Genomic DNA, 17,201 nt, shown 5'->3' on the forward strand with positions numbered 1-17,201 from the left:
TCGTCAGACGAGATAAATATGAATGAGTGGGAGGGAGTGTACTATACCGGTTCATTCGCGAGTCTATCAGTCTAGTGACCGGCTGTTCATACCCACGGATGAGCCACTGCCGACAGGATACCGAAGTTTTCGAACTGCTCCGACGGTTCGAGTGATAGAGTGGCTTTCATCGTCGATTTCCTTCAAGTAGACACTGTAAGGCAGTGATGGCATGAGAGACTTGCACAGATCCAAATTCGTCACAAAGTCTAATCTCAGCGATTACTTCTACATCACAGTGCTTACGCGTATAATCTATAGCTAATGCAGTCCGATCCCAAGGCTGTCCTGTCTGCCCCAAATTAATAAGAAACAGTATCCTAAATAGTGGGCACAATTTTCCGAATATGAGCTGGCACAAGCTCGGCAGGTAAAGGCGCGATCTTATCAAGCGGTGCGCGTTTCGCAAGTGCCAACAATGTCAACCGCAGCTTCTTAGCCACAGGGTCCTCTTCTGCCCTATCCACATCCATCCCATCGGCCTCCTCAACCTTCACACCGTCGTTTTGTTGGATTTTCCGGTCCAGCTCTTCCAGCGCTTGAACGGCACACTCCAATGCCTGTTCCAAAACCGCGGGACCCTCGGGAATTCCGAGTTCACCTAAGCCAGCCTTCTCCAGCTCATCCGGAGATCGGATGAGCGCTGCCATATCCAGCTGCTCGTGTTGCAATTCCTGTATCAGACGGAACGCCGTTGGCCGGAATGTAAGGCTCGCTACCATTTGCGCTTCCATCGCCGGTGAAAGTGGCTCTTGCAAGACTGAGTGCAGGTACGCCGCCGTAGTGCAGAGCAGCTCGTGCCGGCCACGAGTAACGACATCAACCAGATGTTTCTCCACATATCGAGCGACAGACGTGCCAAGGGGATGAGTATGCTCTGTCTGGTGCTGCATGTCATGTGAGCGGTTAAAAACTTCGGGAAAACAATACACGGGTAACCCACCAGGAACTCCTCTGGCGGGCGCACGAACTCGGCTATGCTTCTGACGTAGGCGAATCCGTTAACTCCTCCGTATACCACGTCCCGCACGTAGTCCCATGACTCCTCGGCTTTCTCATCCGTCCAGTACTCATTGTCAATCCCCGCCGCTTTCAAACTTCTTTTGATGGGGCGGTTCTCAATGCTGGCTCGTATAGACGTGGCTAGTTTCTCCTCAGAGCATGCCGACGCACCTAGCTCTGCCCCCAATGCTGCAAAAGATCCAAAGTCAGAAGGAAATGGATCGCGGGATTCTGTTGACTGGGGCTCTTCGTCTTCTTTGTCTTTTAGTTTTGCCCGTGTAGAGGCATTGCGAGCAATTGTCCAATGTCTGCGCCGTGGTGTGGACTGCGAAGTTGAGGCCTCAAGAGTAGCCAATATTGGAGAGGGACGCGTGGAAGACACATTAACTGGCCCTGGAAAGAGGGGTTGCGCTGGATTATTTGCTTGAAGAGAAGGGTAAAGCGGATTAAGTTGGGGTTTAGAGAGCGGTTCAGGCACCAAGGCGCTGAGCAGAGTGAATGGATCTTCCACTAATCTATCGTTAGAAGTGTGCGGCACGCATGAACAGAAAATTTCGTACTCTCTGTGTAGTCGAGACTACCATTATGAAGATGGGGCAGGCCCTCCTTCTCGATTCTCAAGCGTTCTTTCTTAGTTCTATAACGCTTGCCTTGACATGGAAATAACATCAGAGACTTTGACTCAAATTGCCCAGAAAACAATACCTTTAATTTTCAACGCAACCATCATTTCGGCCCAATCAGATCCGGGGGGAAATGCTCCGACACCATCTTTGGAGCCAGGAAGCCTCCCTTCAGCATCAATGCCCTCCGAGATGCCCGTTGATGCACCCTTCTTGTAAGGTCCTCGAGGCCCGCGCCTCATGTACTGTTGGGGACCTGAAGACGGTGCGGGAGACGCAGCAACTTGACTCTCGTCTCTCGGAGTAGACGCCGTGACATGATCGTCGTCCTCATCTACATTCAATGCACCATCCTCGTCCTGCTCCACATCGATGTTCCAATCTGTCTCGTATTCAATGACATGCGCAGATGCCTTGGCGATATGGTCGAGTCCCCATACTTCGAGGCGGTCGGCTTCCGTGTGATAAATGGTTCCAGGAGGATTGAAAATTTTGGCGTTGGTGACAACTAGGCGGAAGTCTGTCTGGAGAAAGGAAAAGGTGTACAGGTCAGCTTGTGTCGCGTGAGGTCTCCTTCGCAAGCGTTTCGTCCATCCATGCAGTCTAGCCATGATGTCGTTTGATTCATGCGTGCAAAAACATAATTGTCTGAATCGCAAGACCACATGGAAGGAGTGAAGACAGCCCACTGCAGGGTTGAAATACCAAAAGAAGTTTTACTCACTGTAAACTCTTCCAATGAACGGTACTTTCCCCTGGCGACTTTTGTAGACATAGTCCCAAGATCCATGGGATGTTTGATCATTTCCGCGTATCCTTGGACTCGCGACGGATCCACAGGGGAGATAAAAAACGCATAATCATCCTTCCTTTCATCGTACGCGTCCATCAGTACGCGCATAAAAAAACAAACACCCCTGTCACAAACAACAACTCACTTCTTCAGCTGCGCAATCAGCTTGGACAAGACCTCCTTCAATGGCTTAAGCTTCATAGGCCTTGGTGCTTTCTTCGCCTCTGCATCCTGCAAGGAACCAAGGTGTTTCAGTTTTGACTTCTTTCCCATCTTCGCGGCCTTGATAGCTTTGAGCGAGGGCAGGACGAGCGTAATTCCGGATGGAGCATGCCCGTTCTGCCTAGTTTCGACAACTGATTGCGACGTGGAGGCGCCATCTTCATCTGCTGCAAAAGAGTCGAAATCGTCCATGCTCGAACAGTTTGTGAGGTGATTATGTAATGCTGCACGAGATAAGCAGGGACGATCTATCTAAAATTTCTAAATCTTAGCGCGGCTGGTATAGCTTGAACTTGCATCATCGTCCATAAAGCCTGTCATATCGATTCGTCGACGATCTCTAGTTTCTGATACACAAGTTCAATTTATTCGTGTTTCAGGGTGGGTTGCTATCTATGCCGTGTCGATTTTGACCGAACCGTCCGTGGCCATCGCCAGGTAACGACTTCTTAGTGCATACAAAATTCTATTCCCGCATTACTTATTGATCCATTTCAAAGAGGTCGGTTTTGGCTGTTGAATCCAACCGAACCTCCTACTTCGCGCGCGGAGGTTTGCGGTATATATAGGCGCCAACCTCCAGGTGAGGTGAGCGGGTACCAAATTATTCACTTCATGCGGTGACCGCGGAACCCTGAGGGATCTTCGTCCGTTGTCGGTTTTCTCACCCCGGCTCCACAGCAGCGATGGCACGAGGCTGCAGACGCCGTGTGTTGATACGCTATAGGTGCGACGTGAATTTCAAAACGCAGCCCACGAAGCTCGAGGCCAATTAATATTTCATTCTAGAGTCAGCGCGGACACGTATATATGTAGCCGCGGTCATTACTTTCAAACGGAGTATCATTAACGCGCGTATTCAGCGACCGAAATCGGTCTCAAAATTTCAACGTTGTGGTCGGGGCGCTCTTCAGGGTCGATGGTACTTTTATTTTGCACAGGTTGATCTTTGCGTCGTGGCGCTGTGACCCTATGAGGAGATTGCCGTTGATTGACTAGCAGGATCGTCCCTGCATACGCCTCGTGCTGCACAATTTTTTGGGCGTTTGGCTTGACTTGGATCCGGTCTCATCTCGTCCTCGGATTCGGCATCGTGACGCAGATTGCAACGTTTCACACCAGAGCGGTGAATACGCGGCGGTCGAGGCCTCAGTAACTATGGATGGTGAGCAAGGAACGAGGTCGTGTTCGTCGATGGTGATTATTTTCACTGAACATTAATAGGTTGCTTGGTACAGGCATAGTTTCTTGGGCAACCTGGTTTGACATTCCCCCCTTGCGCATCTTGTGGTAAGTAGAGGATTTTTTGGATCGCGCTAGGGAAATGGCTTTTGCGATGACTCACATGTCATGCCTTATTGTGCTCATATGAAGTTTCGGTGTACGTATGGGACTGCCCTAGGTCGGGTTAGCAAGAAGCATACATATCTGGCAGGAGTGTGACATTTTGAAGGAGATGAGAAAATGGGTTCCGCCTGTCGCTATACAGCGCCGACGGGTACTGAGACGCGTGATAATGGAATGTCAGATTCATAGGTATTTAATGTACGATAGAGGTGTCATGGTGATCGTGGCATCGCGGACTGGAGGACGGAGTACCGGGCTAGGAATATTAGGAGAATTAAAGTTGGTCGCGTGGGGTATCGGATGATTACGGAAAATGATGATGCATTTGTTCAGTCATGATTTCAGTCACTGATTTCAGTCACTGATTTTTTTGACTCTAAAAGATTTGGGCGATTCCCATGGAATAAACGTCACCTCGGTGAAATGAATTGTTCTTCGATCTCATTTTCACAGCCACGGAGTTTAAATAATGATTCTTCTAAGAATTAATGGACCTTTAATATGAGCCGAAGAAGGATTGTTCCTGAAGTGAATATTCTGATTTTTATATTTTATTTTATTTTTGCCGTTGATGCCGGTGTAGGATTAGTCCGGGAATGACACGTAAGAGTTGATTTACTGCTGTTATGGAAATCGGGGTCGGATATAGTAATAATAAAAGTACTTGGTCAAAGTAACTTCGTACTGCGACCGCCAAATTTTGACCCGACTCATCCATTCATTATAACCAACTCATTTCATTCCCTTGTTCATGTGTCCTTGACAAACTATCCTTTTTATTCAGTTTTATTCAATGTCTAATTCTTTTACTCCGACAACGGCTAATATCCCTCATCATCATACGTCCCCTCCACGACCACACAATTCTCAACCAGATCACGATAGTGTACGAAGGTCAATCTCAGAAAATATGACTGTCGACCATCTTTCTTCTGCCTCAGACACTTCATCACAAAGTGGTATGGCAGACAACGAAACAGAAGCAGAGGCAGAACGCGGAAGTCAGCAATCAGAATTATCTGCTCCAACTGCTCCAGCTCCAAAGAAGAAACGCACACGCACTCTCACGACTCCACATCAGTCTGCTGTCCTACACGCACTACTCGCACAGGTATATTTTATTCGCTTTACAATAACCCTTATCAGGGCGCCTAATTCTTCCCTTTAGTCTCGCTTCCCCACAACAGCCATGCGTGAGGAGGTGGGGCGTCAAATTGGTCTTAGTGCTCGCAAAGTCCAAGTATGTAACATGATCATGTGAATATCATACCTTGCTCACAAATCTTTATCACAGATCTGGTTTCAAGTATGTTTTTTCCATGCTCTTCCGTTTAAACTTATATTGATTCGTAATATAGAACCAGCGTCAGAAAGCTAGGCGTCCGCAGAGTGATTCTGCTCCATTGTCTCGGCCAGCTCAATTCGGTCCCTTTCCAAGCGCGCCGCAATCAGCTTCTTCCTCCCATACAGCTCCTGATGTTCCTATGTCGGAATCATTCCTTGACACTTCAGAAGCTCGTGCTTCCCGAGTCGTGCCTAGATCAGGCCCCTCACTTGACCCTGGCCTCTCAGGTCCAGGCATTCCCGGACGGCGCATCTCACCTTACCCCGCATCCTCAGAGGAGTATTCCCGCTTCGCACCTGCGAGCCCCGACTCCACCTCATCGATGCCCAACCACAGCTCTCGCGGCCTTGATGAGTTCCCCAGCCTTACGCTACGCGAACCTGCTCCCCGCATGCTTGCCCCACGCTCATTTTTAATGCACGAGGGCGCACAGTCCCCTCCCTCCTCCCGAGTCCTCCCTCCCATCCACTTTAGTGCCTTGGAATCACGCATCAGTATTGACCCTTACGTGTCACCAACGTCCTCCTTCCCCCCGCCTCACTCCCAATCATCCTTTACCAGCATTATGCACCACCACGAGCCCACACGCTACACAGAACACCGCATCTCCACAGTGCTAGGCATCCCACCCCCATTCGCGTTGCAACCACAGCCGCAGTGGGACCCGAATAGCTTCAAGCCATTCACCCGCCCCGAGTTCGCTTCGTTTTCTCCCCCAAGGTCCACGCAATTTGCACCAGGGAGCTTCTCCCCTGGATCTCGTGACCGCATTGCTCCCCACATCTCCCCAGAATTGCCCCCCAGAAGGGAATATCACCCGTCCTCAGGCGAACGTCATTTCGCCTCATCCTCGGCTCCGCATCCGCTCAACACTTTTCGCGATATAATCGATCCTCGAGGTTACCCTGCGCGCGAGTCCTCATCCGCAGATGACAGTGGCATGCGCTCAGACGATGACGAACCCCACCGAAACCGTTGATAACTTCTTTCCCCACCCGTGCATGATGTTGATGCTGACGCTTTTGCGCCCATTTCGATTCACGATTGAAAGATCCACGCACTCCACGAATAAAAAAATGATGAGTTTTCTTAACAAGCCCGATATACCATGCGCGTTCTTTACCACAAACACACCGTACAATTTAATCGTTCGTTTTTCTCCGCGCTCTCGTTGATTTCCGTTATTGTTGTCTCTTCGGTCGTTGCCACACACCCTTTTTATCCCTATCATCTCTCGTGTCTTAATTCTCTCTCTCTACGGAACTCCGTCATACTAATCTCAGTACAGCCTTTATAACCACTGTTCTTTTATCACCTGTATGTCATTCTTTTCGAGCGCTTCCCCATCTTCACAGAACTATCTCTACCACCACTATCTTTAGCATCCTGCCAACAAATGCATCTAATTCTAGCATACCGAACTCTATAGTTCTACCAACACTACCGATTTGATACCAGCTACCGTTACCCCTCAATCTTAGCCATTAATGCTAATTCATTACCCGGTGCGACTCTGAGAAGGCGCCATCGATCCAGGCGTACGCGGAACCATTACTGCAAGGAAAAAGGCAAAAAGCGGCGGCGGACGAGCGAATTCCGTTGACCGCGCGGCACCGCGTCCTGCGACACGCGATCCATCCACCCCGACAATCAAAAAGGTGAACAAAAAAAAAATTATTGCAATCACGTCGGGTCCAGCCTCAATTGAACCATCCACTGAACTGGGTGGCCGGGTGAGGATGCACCCCCACGGTCTTGCGACTAATACCCCCGCCCTCCTTCTTCTCCCCCCTCCCGATCCAATTCCAGGCTGAATCAAATTTGATTCAATTATGATTCAATCAGAGTTGTATTGGCACTGCTTTTGATCGCCGCAAGACGGACGCGTAATAGGGCCCGGGTTCGCAGCCTTGTCTCCAGCGCAGATGCCTCTTCACCACCAGGAGGACCTATCAATGGGGAATGTACATCTACAGCCGGCAACGCAGAGTGTGACGTAGATGCCGATGTCGTAATACCTCTCTGAGCTAACCGTTGCCCCTCTTCAAGTCTCTGCAAAAGCACTGCCCGCATATCCGTGGAAGTGCGTGCTGATGGTGCGGTTATTCTGTTCCTATATTCATATGTCGCGACTTCTTGCTTATCACGTCGGGTATGTTCCGCCGCATCCACAACATGATTAGAGTTGTGTGGCAGTGAAATAGGGTTCGAGTTTGGGTTTGGGGGTCGTCCTGATGAAAGGGCGGGCTGCGCTCCAGGGCCGACGATGATGGGGCACGGCGATGTGTTGGTATGCCGTTCTTTTCCCCCCTCTTCTTCTTCTTCTTCTTTACTTTTGTTTCTGTATTTATCTGTGCCTCCGTCCGGCGTGCCGCACGAACGAACAACAGTTTTCCCTCCAGCAAACTTGTTCTCTTCATCGGTGCCTTTAGCGATAGGATCGGCAGGCAAGCTCCGGACTCTTTCTCTTTCGCGTTGATTTCCTACCGCCGACGTATTTTCTTCCGCGAGAGGCATCGATGCATCTGAGCGTTTCCCGAGAGAAGAATGAGACGATAAAGAAGTAGGAGGCGCGTTGGCGGGGCTCGACAACTGGGAAAGAAGGACTGGCATACCATCACCACTACTATCACGGGCATCTCGGTGTCGTGATGGATGAGGTAACTGTTGAGGAGTTACATCGTGTTTCTGGGCGGTTGTGTCTGTGGGACGCTTGTTTCTTGATGATGTCGGTTGGGAGAGGTGGGCCTGGACTGATGCTAGCAACGTACGGTTTCGAGGGGGACGACCGAGCGTGTTTGGGCGTTTACGCGACGTGGAAGCTACAGGCTCTGCATAGACGTCGGTCCTATCAACGTCTACTGGGACATGAGCTGGCGTGGAGGCGTCAAGGGAGGGTTTAAGACCGGACTCTACAGAAGGTGTATTGAACTTCCTATTTCCGGGAGTATGTGATTCCGCTGTCTTTTTGGGTTCGACAACAGCATTCGGGACGAATTCACCTAATATGCGTGGTGGCGTGCTACTCGAGCGATGTTCACTCTCGCCCTGGAGAGGTGTGTCATAACGTGTGTCATAAACTTCTGGTTCTTTTCCTTTCGCCTTTGCAGATTTGTTTTTGTTCGTTGGTTGCTCCTGGGTGTCGTCAAGGTGACTTTGTTGGTCATTCGAGGTGTCAGGTATATCTCGACACTCGCTGACTGCGCTGCGAGTTCGTCGGCGATTCCTGTGATTTGGAGAGAAATAGTCTAAAGAACTTGCTTGACGGTAGACTGGAGAAGGGGATCTTCTGTGCTCAGGACGCAGGGTCGAGGAAGGTGGTTGAGATAACGGAGATCGAGATCGGGACCGGTGATGACGGTGATGAGGCGACCGGGATCGAGAACGGGACTGGTAACGCCACCGATTCTCTGTTTCCTGCTCATGGGACGGAGGATCTGGGGAGGTATCATACTGCCCAAATTGAGCGCCGATCGCTGAGTCCGTCTGGAGAAAAGTGTCATACCTGCACCAGACTGTCATAAATCGATAGGTCACGGCCACTGCGTATATAACAGTATATTTCTAGGAGAGCAAGTCGATGAGATGAAGCAGAACAGAGTTAAATGTGGGCGAAAATATACCACTGACCATGTGCAAAATGTTCGGCGTTCGGCTGCCTTTCGCCCTCGATGTAAGGAGTATCAAGGTCTAGGAACTCGGCAAGAAGTTTTACAGAGGATTCAGCTCGCATGTCTATCGACTTCATGAGAGAAATGATGAACGTCGTGAGGAACTAGAACATATATCAGCAATGCGGGTAAGGCGCAGAGCGCATAATCTTGCCAAGTGCCTACGACACACGTACCTCGACATCAAGGTTTTGCCAAACGCGCAGTTCACGGCGGAGAAAGATGGTGGCTCGACTTATCATGTCTGGAGATGCTGCAAACTGGGCTGGACTGGGGTAAGGACGGTACCGGGTGAATGAGTTGGACGCGACATGCTAATACGTGGCGAGATGAGACGTGTGTAAATGCGAGAAGAAGTACATACTTTGGCATAAAGATGATTCTGGTACACCCAACGTCTTTTGGTGATTGCTCGTTCGAGTTCATCAGCGTCATAACGATCCCTGCGGCCCCAGTAGCGATCCCTACGTGCCCGTCGCGCAATTTGTACACGAGTTTCGCCTGTCGGCAACAACTGTGGTGACGAGCGTGGTGGGGGCAAATAATGCTTTTGATAGTCGAACTGCGAGCGTATATGATGTATAACATATTCACCAATCAATTGGGAGCACAATGGACACTTTCGCGATTGCTCTAGAAAACGCGGTGAGTGTTGCCAGTTATTGAAGTAGAAACGGAGCAGGCTCACCAGCCCAAATCGAAATGCATTCGAAGCAGAACTCATGGGAGCAAGTCGGGATAACAGTTCGGTCAACCATGGGTTGCAAACAAATGACGCAGTGATCATGGCCGAGGTCATCATCATTCAAAGTCGAATGGTCGTTTTCCAATCGCGGAGAGGGAGACGACTCGAGTTTGATGCGCTTAGAGCTAGGCCTAGTAGGGCTGACGCTCATTCCAGGCAAAGTACGGGTGATAGAGGTACACGACGGGCGCTTACAAGTTCATAAATGTATTTATGTAAGTGCTATAAGCAGCGACTAACAAGTTCCTCCCAGCTACACGGCCAATCAAAAAAAGCATATATATACAGTACATTCAGATTCGAGTTCAATCGATCATCAATCATCTCTCGCCAAGACTCTAAGAGTGCTGAGCCCTACCGATAGCCTATAGCCAACTGAATTATCCCCGAAAATGCCAGATCACGTCGCAGCTCCCACACAATCTCACACCAACATCGACAACCTGCCAGCTGAGACCGTCAGCTTTGCACATCGGATGTTTGACGCTGCGCGGGAGGGAAACACAGAGCTCCTTCTCCAAGCCGTCGACGCGGGCTTGCCAGTCAACCTGACAAACGACAAAGGTGCGTCATTGATCAGGTCCATCTTGTACAAGTCCCCTGAATGACGTATGAACACATTCATTTAGGAAACACGTTATTGATGCTCGCGGCATATGCAGGCCATGCGGAATTGACCAAAGGACTTCTGCAACGGAAAGCAGATCCAAACAGGCTCAACGATCTTGGTCAATCTATGATCGCTGGTGCTGTGTTTAAGTCGCACGATGAGGTTGTGCGTGTTCTGGTCGAAGCTGGCGCAGATCCGAGAATAGGTAAACCCACCGCAATAGAGGCAGCTCATATATTCGGTCGGAAGGAGTTGATGGAAGTACTGGGTGCAAAGCAGGGTGACATCGGCGCTAATGTGCCCACTCCTCTTAGTGCACGTCCCGAGAAGTGACCACAGTTGAGCAAATCTAAACGTTACGATAGATAACCTGTACTACCCCATTCAAGTCGATCGTGACAGATCCATAGATATTAGGTATGAGAATAGAATAACTCTTGCAAAGCAGACGAAAACATCCTTTGCTAAATCGCCCCCATCTCCTTCCCGAGAACCTTTAACGCTTTCCTCGCAAGTGTTCTTGCATCTACCTCCATTGCATCGCCGCCCTCCTCCAGAGCACCGATATGAGGCTGCACAACATTACCTCTCCTCTCCTGGGTGGCCTCAGGTGGCGAGGAACTCGTGATAACCCATGCAGACGGTGTCTTCCGAGGGATTGAAGCGATTTCACACAACACCGAATAAAAATAGAAGAGGTGAGCGACTGGCGACCGTCTAACCACATCAGCAATGAGTGCAGACGGTGAAAGAGTGACGTCAACAGCTGGGCAAACGTTCAGCGTCAGATCAGATCACAGAACAAGGAAACAGGTACCGGGTTGAGAATCACTAAACTTCGATGGCGACTCTGACAGTGCGGCCCACAGAGTTCCCGACCAGAGTTGTAAATCCAGGACCTTGCGAAGCACATACAACAGTTCATCTTCACGAGCCCTGTCAAAGTAGGTTCAGCAACAGAAAACAATGCAACATGATCACAATTTACCTCGGGAAAGGCATATTACCTCGGAGAGCCTCGTCAGCAACATAGCTCACCATTGTAGTTTTGCATCGATCAAGCAAGGTCGGGAGACAAAGTGCAGCAACCCGCTTCCTTGCGGACTCTTGATCTAGGAGATGGTTAGCTTTGGAAATGCGGGAAGAGGGATGGGGTTACCGCTTGTAACATTAGAGCAAATCAAGAATAAAAGGTCAAAACACCAAAACGAAAATCGCTCCCTCGGAACCAGGATCCCAGGTGCAGTTGTTCCGATGTCAAGGTCCACCTTCTCGAAGTCATGGGAGTCCCGAGAGTCGTCTGACACATTCGCGGTATCTGCCGAGGGCGAATCAGGGCGTGAGGGATCCATGCTTGACTTGTACAGCTGGCTGCCCTTGTGCAAAATCTTTGCTAACTGTGCGATGAGGTGATCAGGAACTCTCGTGTCTCCCAGATGTGGCACGAGATCAATCTCCAATGAGCTGATGAGAGAGAGATCGAAGCTTTCTTCTGCCTCCTGATCTTCGAGTGAAAAACCCTCTGTCGCAGTGCTGCAACCAAGTTGGTCACTGGGTACGAGAAAACGATCGAATGAGAGAGAAAATAAAATGCGCACCAGTCAGCCAAAATGCCACCTCGGAAGACTTCAATGATTTGTCGCCATATACCCTCGACTCGTGCATCAGAAATACCTACATGTTATCACTAAATGAAGTCAACCAGATCATTGACTACGTACCATCGCCGAATGCTGCCATCCTTCTGACCGAGTCAGTGACAATACGGAGAAAGCTTGTTGTCGCGGTCTTCCACAGAGGAGGATCTTTGCCGAACTTTGATGGAGCAGGACACTCATACTTTAGTTTTATTGGTATCGAATAGGCCTGAACACGAACCAAATGAACATTCAAAGACCAAGAATAACATCAACGACACACACCGAGAAGACAGCTTCCAATGTCCCATCTTCATAGATCTCGAGCTCATCCTTGAAGCGCGTGTACAACTCAACGATAAGCGGCATGACCTTCTTGGACAACGCAATGTACGTGACTTGTTTTTGAGAAGAGGCCGCGACGGGCGTTGCCGGGGAGGCAGGAGACAAGATGGGCACATGGAAAGCAGCGAGAAAAGGAAGGGTACTGAATTCCGAGAGATCCCGTATGATAAGAGATGGGACACCAGATGCTGCTAAGTCGATATCCGCGATTGCATCCAAGACCACTACCTGTCACGTTAATGAGACGATGGTGTTCAGTGAATGCAGAACATTCACTTACCTGAACGGGTGTCAAACCATCAACATCAGGGCGGTAGTCCGTCGAGTTAGGATATGTAAGAACACCTGTATCTGGTTCAGGAAGAGGGAAAGTGACAAAAATAGAGAGACATACCCTTGAGAATTTCCATCAGACGATTGAGGCGCTGAAGCGGCCACTCCTCCTTCGCCTGTGTTAAACTAATGGAACGTGTGTTCCGTATGACATCGACAAGAGCGACCAAACTCTCCTGAGAAAATGCACGGTAGAGCTGCATCGTATTCGTGCTCGGAGAGAACTGAGATCTCCCGCCCTGGAGAACCATGCTCCCCATATCGCTGCATGCCTTCCATACGCATTCCCAAGCTTCCGATACTTTGACTTGTAGAGAGGCGTCTGCTCCAGAAAGCGCCCTCACCACCTTCCCCAAACAAAGCAGAGCAGGGGGACTCAAGGTTCGGCGGTCCAAGGATACAGTGTCGTGAACGTGGGTAACAAACACGGACCATGCTTTCGAGAAAGAGTCCAGACGCATGATCTTGATGACTAGGAACTCGCTAATAATGGTCCCAATCGACTGTAGTGCGAGACTCTTCGATTCATCCCATGCATGCTCAGGAGACTGCGAAGCCAGGCCAGAGTTCATCAGGGCTCCGGGATCAATGGGGCTGCGCCGGGTTTCGATAGAGATTGCGTCGAGTAGCGGGAATGTGATCTTCCATATGCAGTCGTTCCAAGTATCCAGAGTAAGCGTAGCACCGTAAAGCTGCATTGCACGAAAAATGGTCTGAATGGCACCAACACGAACTTCGTGCCTAGCGTCAGTACAAAGACCTAGAACTTCCAGTAGCAGGCACATCCACAATGCGCTGTATTCCGGTTCCATCTCTGCGTCCTTCCGCTTGGCCTGGATTGAATCTGACACACTCCAGAGCAGGCTTTCTGCAGCAGTAAGCGCAATGTTCGTGTCGGCTTGTCGGCCGAATTGTCCGAGGGTTTTAATGCAAAGCCGCAAGTCTTCAGGGGACAGCACAGACACAGAGTCGCAGACTAATTTGAGGGACTGGAACGCGATCTTCACTAGCGCGGTGTAGCCGCGGTCGCTGACGTATATCAGAGGCAGTGGCTTCTGACGGGGCGTCTCTTGAAGCGATAATGTGCTGATTGAGTCAACGGACTGAGATCTGGAGAGAGCCGCGGGTTTACAGATGCTCCCCAGCATCTCAAAAATGCTGCCCCAGCCGACGACGAAAGTGTGTCCAGACGCCTGTAGGATTTGGTGCAAGGTCTCCAACCCCATTCGTCGGAGCTCGATGTTCGTGCTTGTCGCTGAGACGTCGGATGATGCGGGTACTATCTGTTTAAATAGAACGTCGAGAACGCGGCGTTGAACTTTGGGCTGCAGATCTCCAGTGGATGATAAATTACGTGGGACCACAATAAGAATTTCGTCGAGGACGCGTGCTGCCTGTACTCGAATTGACTGTGGCGCTGACGAAAGTCCCATGATCCACAGAAGATGATTTGTAGTCGTGTTCCATGCGACCTCGGGTGCGCGATAGATGAATCGATGGATGTTCAGCATCGCCACTGAACCCAGTCTCTCCACACCGAAATCACCCTGGCGCTGAGAAAATGTTAGATCCCATTGTGACGGACGAGGATCAACCCTGACTCACCAACGTGCGTGGCAGATGAATACCACTGACGCGCCTTCTGTGAGGAGAAATCGGTACAGGACTCAAGGTATCATCCGACTCCATTAGCATGTTCCCATCAGATTGCATCCCGACCATCTCTGAGCTAAGTTTACAGAGTGCGGTGACGAAGTCCCGAAAAGCTGAATCCTCCAGGTTTTTGGACGCATCAAAGAGGCGCTGCACGGCAGCAAGCACGCTCTCTGAATCGATGTCCATGAGGAGGGGGTGACGAGCTACCTTCCCCTGCTCAGCAGAGCTCGCCGCTGACACGGATCGACTGGGTGTCATGGGTGTGTTCATCCTCCGGTTGGTAGACGCTTGCGATGCTTTGATATTCAAGACGTAGTCCGCGTTCTGTAAAGCCTCCAAAATGCCATACCAGCTCTCTCCCAGACTGCCAGCGAGGAAAAGGGCACTAGATACCAACACTTTGAGGCATGCTAGATTTCGATCGGAAAGTCCTGGTGCTTGGATAGGTGCTGTCAATCCCAGATTTTCTGTGAAAGAAGTTGAGGTTCGAGGCGTTGGAGGTTCAACGTAGGACTCCAAGCCGGACACTACTCGGGAAGGTATCGCAAATTTCGAAAGCGAGTTGAACAATGCATCACGAGGAGTGCTGAGGGCGAGCATCCCTGCGACGTTCGTCAAAGCTTGATAGCTGCTGAGAACGTCTATGAAGAGCTCATCTGACAAGTTCGTCGAGATTATGAAGGAGAGGGCTGCGAGAAGCGCAGGCCAGCCGTTCTCAACCATAGAACGCACGATGATAAGGTGCTGAGTTGCAGCATCGTCCTGCACGAGTGTGGAGAGGTCAAGAGCGGCAGGTGCACGAATGAGAGGCTCGCCAGCCGCTCGAGGACGTTGAACCATGATGGACGTATATAGTGGGCCAGTGAACGACGCGAAGCCTTCGCATAGGGAGACAATGCACTGCACAGCAAGAAGATAAATGTATGCTTCGGGGATTGGTGGTGAGTCCGCTTTGTCTAATTGATCGATGCTGGTGAGGAAAGAGGGCTCAGGATGATGCGCAAGATTGCGGAATGGGGACTGTACCATTGGAGCTTCATGGCTGAGTTCTGCACGCTCAGACCAACGCCAGACCCAATTATCCCAACGACTCCCGACACGGTAGCACTTGCAGCCGTGGCAACCATTCCAGCGACATCCAGACCGTAATTGGAACCCGATGGTGTAGCGCTATCACCCGCATGAGAAATTCCGACCCCCATCATCTGCGTGCTCACTCCCAGTAGAGCAGGTTTCTCAGTAACAAGGCGCTTTAATGCCACTATAAGAGAGCCGAAGACCTTTGAGCCCGGCTGCTGCGCATCATAGCGATCCCATATGTTTCGGACAAGCTCAGCATCGCTACATACCCTGAAAAGAGACGTCAATGAAAGCTTTGGGGCGTCAAGCTTAAGACATACCCTCTCATTATCTCCATCGCAAGGACCCTTGTCCACACTGGACGTGAGCCAGAATGGTCCGGATTCGAAGAGTCAGATTCTTCTGAGATCATTCTGATGAGAAGCATGAGGAATACTTCAGCTTCTGTCTCTAGCTCGAATGAGAACTGCTTCAGGATCAAGAATACAACTCGTGTGCATCTGAGGGTCAACGGAAAGACGTGTCTGTCAGAGAGAGATTTGAGAATGAGTGGACAAAGGTGATGTTGCAGCAACATCAAAAGCTCCGAGTGCTGCCGTACGTTAGAATGAGCTAGCTGAATGTGACTGATCAACTTGCCTTCCTGAACAATTCATGATAGTTCGTGAGTACACTCTCGATCAACTCCAATGCGAAGGTCTTATGTAGGTAGTCGAGCTTCAAGAAATTGGGTTTCTCTGAATTTGCGAGGAGACAGAGATCTTCGAAGACCGAGAACGCATCTTTGGCACAAGGTCCCAACGCTTGGGTGCTACCGTCCGGAAGCGTAGCATCAGATAACACTGGATCATCATCTCTTTCTATACGATCCTCATTGACCATTTTTTCAAATATAAACATCACCAATTGACGAAGGGTGGCTGCTGCTGTTGAAGATACTACTGCGATCCGAGAATCCTGCAATTTAAAGCAGAGAAGCAATGCCTGTGGCAAGGTGTCAGACAGATGCCGTGAGGCATGGACAGAACTTACCTCTCCAAGCAGTTCTCCGTGTACCGAAGGAAAATTCGTGATCAAGGAAACCAACGTTTGTAGGATCCGTAGTTGAATGTCTACGCCTTGACTCATGGCATCGTTCATCGTGCTTACGATGAGTGCAACAGCCGACTGCGGTACAGCCTTGAGGGCTATTAACCGCTGCAGCGACCCCAATGAGATGGCGACGACTTTCGCGTTCTTCGTTGCACATCCCATGAATACTGGACGAAGAAGATCATCTGACTGCGGACTGTCTGTGGGTGAATGATGATGAAACTGACGTGTATTTGAATTGAATCACATACCAGAGGCCAAAGATGCTGTCGCTTGCTCTGGAGACGACCTAAGTATCGCTAGCGACTTCTCTGCTGCCTTTACGTGGACATAAGATGCTGGTAGGTGGGATGAGTGCTTTCCGTCGTACCTCGCGTATTTCGGGATGCTTTCTCCTGGATTCGCTGGCAAGAGACTAATAAACGAAGGTATGAGTGGATGTTGGCGGGTTATCGCGGTGAACACACCTGCAATTCAGTCACTAAGAAGGCTAGTGAACTCATCCTGTCCTTGCGTTATTCTGAACGAGATGTTGACAAGTTCCAACAAATTACAACTGCTTTCTTTCCAGTATGGGGGAATACAGCTGCCCAGCAGAAGAAGGCCAAGGATTGAAACAAATTAATATTGTCAACTGAGGAGTCGAATGATGAATTGTGTT

General features: G+C 50.0%; 5 protein-coding genes across 5 annotated transcripts; 2 read left to right on the forward strand and 3 right to left on the reverse strand.

Moving 5' to 3' along the window:
* Nucleotides 1-234: 234 nt before the first annotated feature.
* DEU56DRAFT_817053 (uncharacterized protein) lies at nt 235-2,889 on the reverse strand. Its single transcript, XM_041353893.1, has 6 exons — nt 2,603-2,889; nt 2,389-2,533; nt 1,747-2,188; nt 1,602-1,691; nt 983-1,551; nt 235-926 (listed from the first exon to the last, which is right to left on the reverse strand). The coding sequence occupies exons 1-6, from the start codon at nt 2,869-2,871 to the stop codon at nt 360-362; spliced, it is 2,082 nt and encodes a 693-aa protein (XP_041205973.1). The 5' UTR covers nt 2,872-2,889; the 3' UTR covers nt 235-359.
* A 2,047-nt stretch (nt 2,890-4,936) lies between these two features.
* On the forward strand, nt 4,937-6,350 carry DEU56DRAFT_758115 (uncharacterized protein; the record flags this gene model as incomplete). The annotated part of the gene is made up of 4 exons (XM_041350206.1): nt 4,937-5,137; nt 5,195-5,266; nt 5,321-5,332; nt 5,385-6,350. The coding sequence occupies 4 exons, from the start codon at nt 4,937-4,939 to the stop codon at nt 6,348-6,350; spliced, it is 1,251 nt and encodes a 416-aa protein (XP_041205974.1).
* An 810-nt stretch (nt 6,351-7,160) lies between these two features.
* On the reverse strand, nt 7,161-9,982 carry DEU56DRAFT_817082 (uncharacterized protein). The gene is made up of 6 exons (XM_041353894.1): nt 9,731-9,982; nt 9,407-9,675; nt 9,219-9,356; nt 9,002-9,146; nt 8,877-8,935; nt 7,161-8,824 (listed from the first exon to the last, which is right to left on the reverse strand). Exons 1-6 carry the CDS (start codon nt 9,936-9,938, stop codon nt 7,202-7,204), a joined length of 2,442 nt encoding a protein of 813 aa, XP_041205975.1. The 5' UTR covers nt 9,939-9,982; the 3' UTR covers nt 7,161-7,201.
* A 197-nt stretch (nt 9,983-10,179) lies between these two features.
* Nucleotides 10,180-10,730, forward strand: DEU56DRAFT_872481 (ankyrin repeat-containing domain protein; the record flags this gene model as incomplete). Its single annotated transcript, XM_041355787.1, has 2 exons — nt 10,180-10,351; nt 10,417-10,730. 2 exons carry the CDS (start codon nt 10,180-10,182, stop codon nt 10,728-10,730), a joined length of 486 nt encoding a protein of 161 aa, XP_041205976.1.
* A 131-nt stretch (nt 10,731-10,861) lies between these two features.
* Nucleotides 10,862-17,043, reverse strand: DEU56DRAFT_741289 (uncharacterized protein; the record flags this gene model as incomplete). The annotated part of the gene is made up of 16 exons (XM_041348868.1): nt 10,862-11,163; nt 11,215-11,333; nt 11,386-11,509; nt 11,557-11,930; nt 11,996-12,071; nt 12,119-12,263; nt 12,320-12,607; nt 12,660-12,724; nt 12,774-14,265; nt 14,318-15,338; nt 15,395-15,718; nt 15,769-16,060; nt 16,084-16,432; nt 16,481-16,740; nt 16,792-16,858; nt 17,008-17,043. The coding sequence occupies 16 exons, from the start codon at nt 17,041-17,043 to the stop codon at nt 10,862-10,864; spliced, it is 5,334 nt and encodes a 1,777-aa protein (XP_041205977.1).
* Between the last annotated feature and the right edge of the window lie 158 nt (nt 17,044-17,201).

Source organism: Suillus clintonianus (genome assembly GCF_016758775.1).
Source record: "Suillus clintonianus strain FC179 chromosome Unknown DEU56scaffold_63, whole genome shotgun sequence".
Taxonomy (NCBI): Eukaryota; Fungi; Basidiomycota; class Agaricomycetes; order Boletales; family Suillaceae; genus Suillus; species Suillus clintonianus.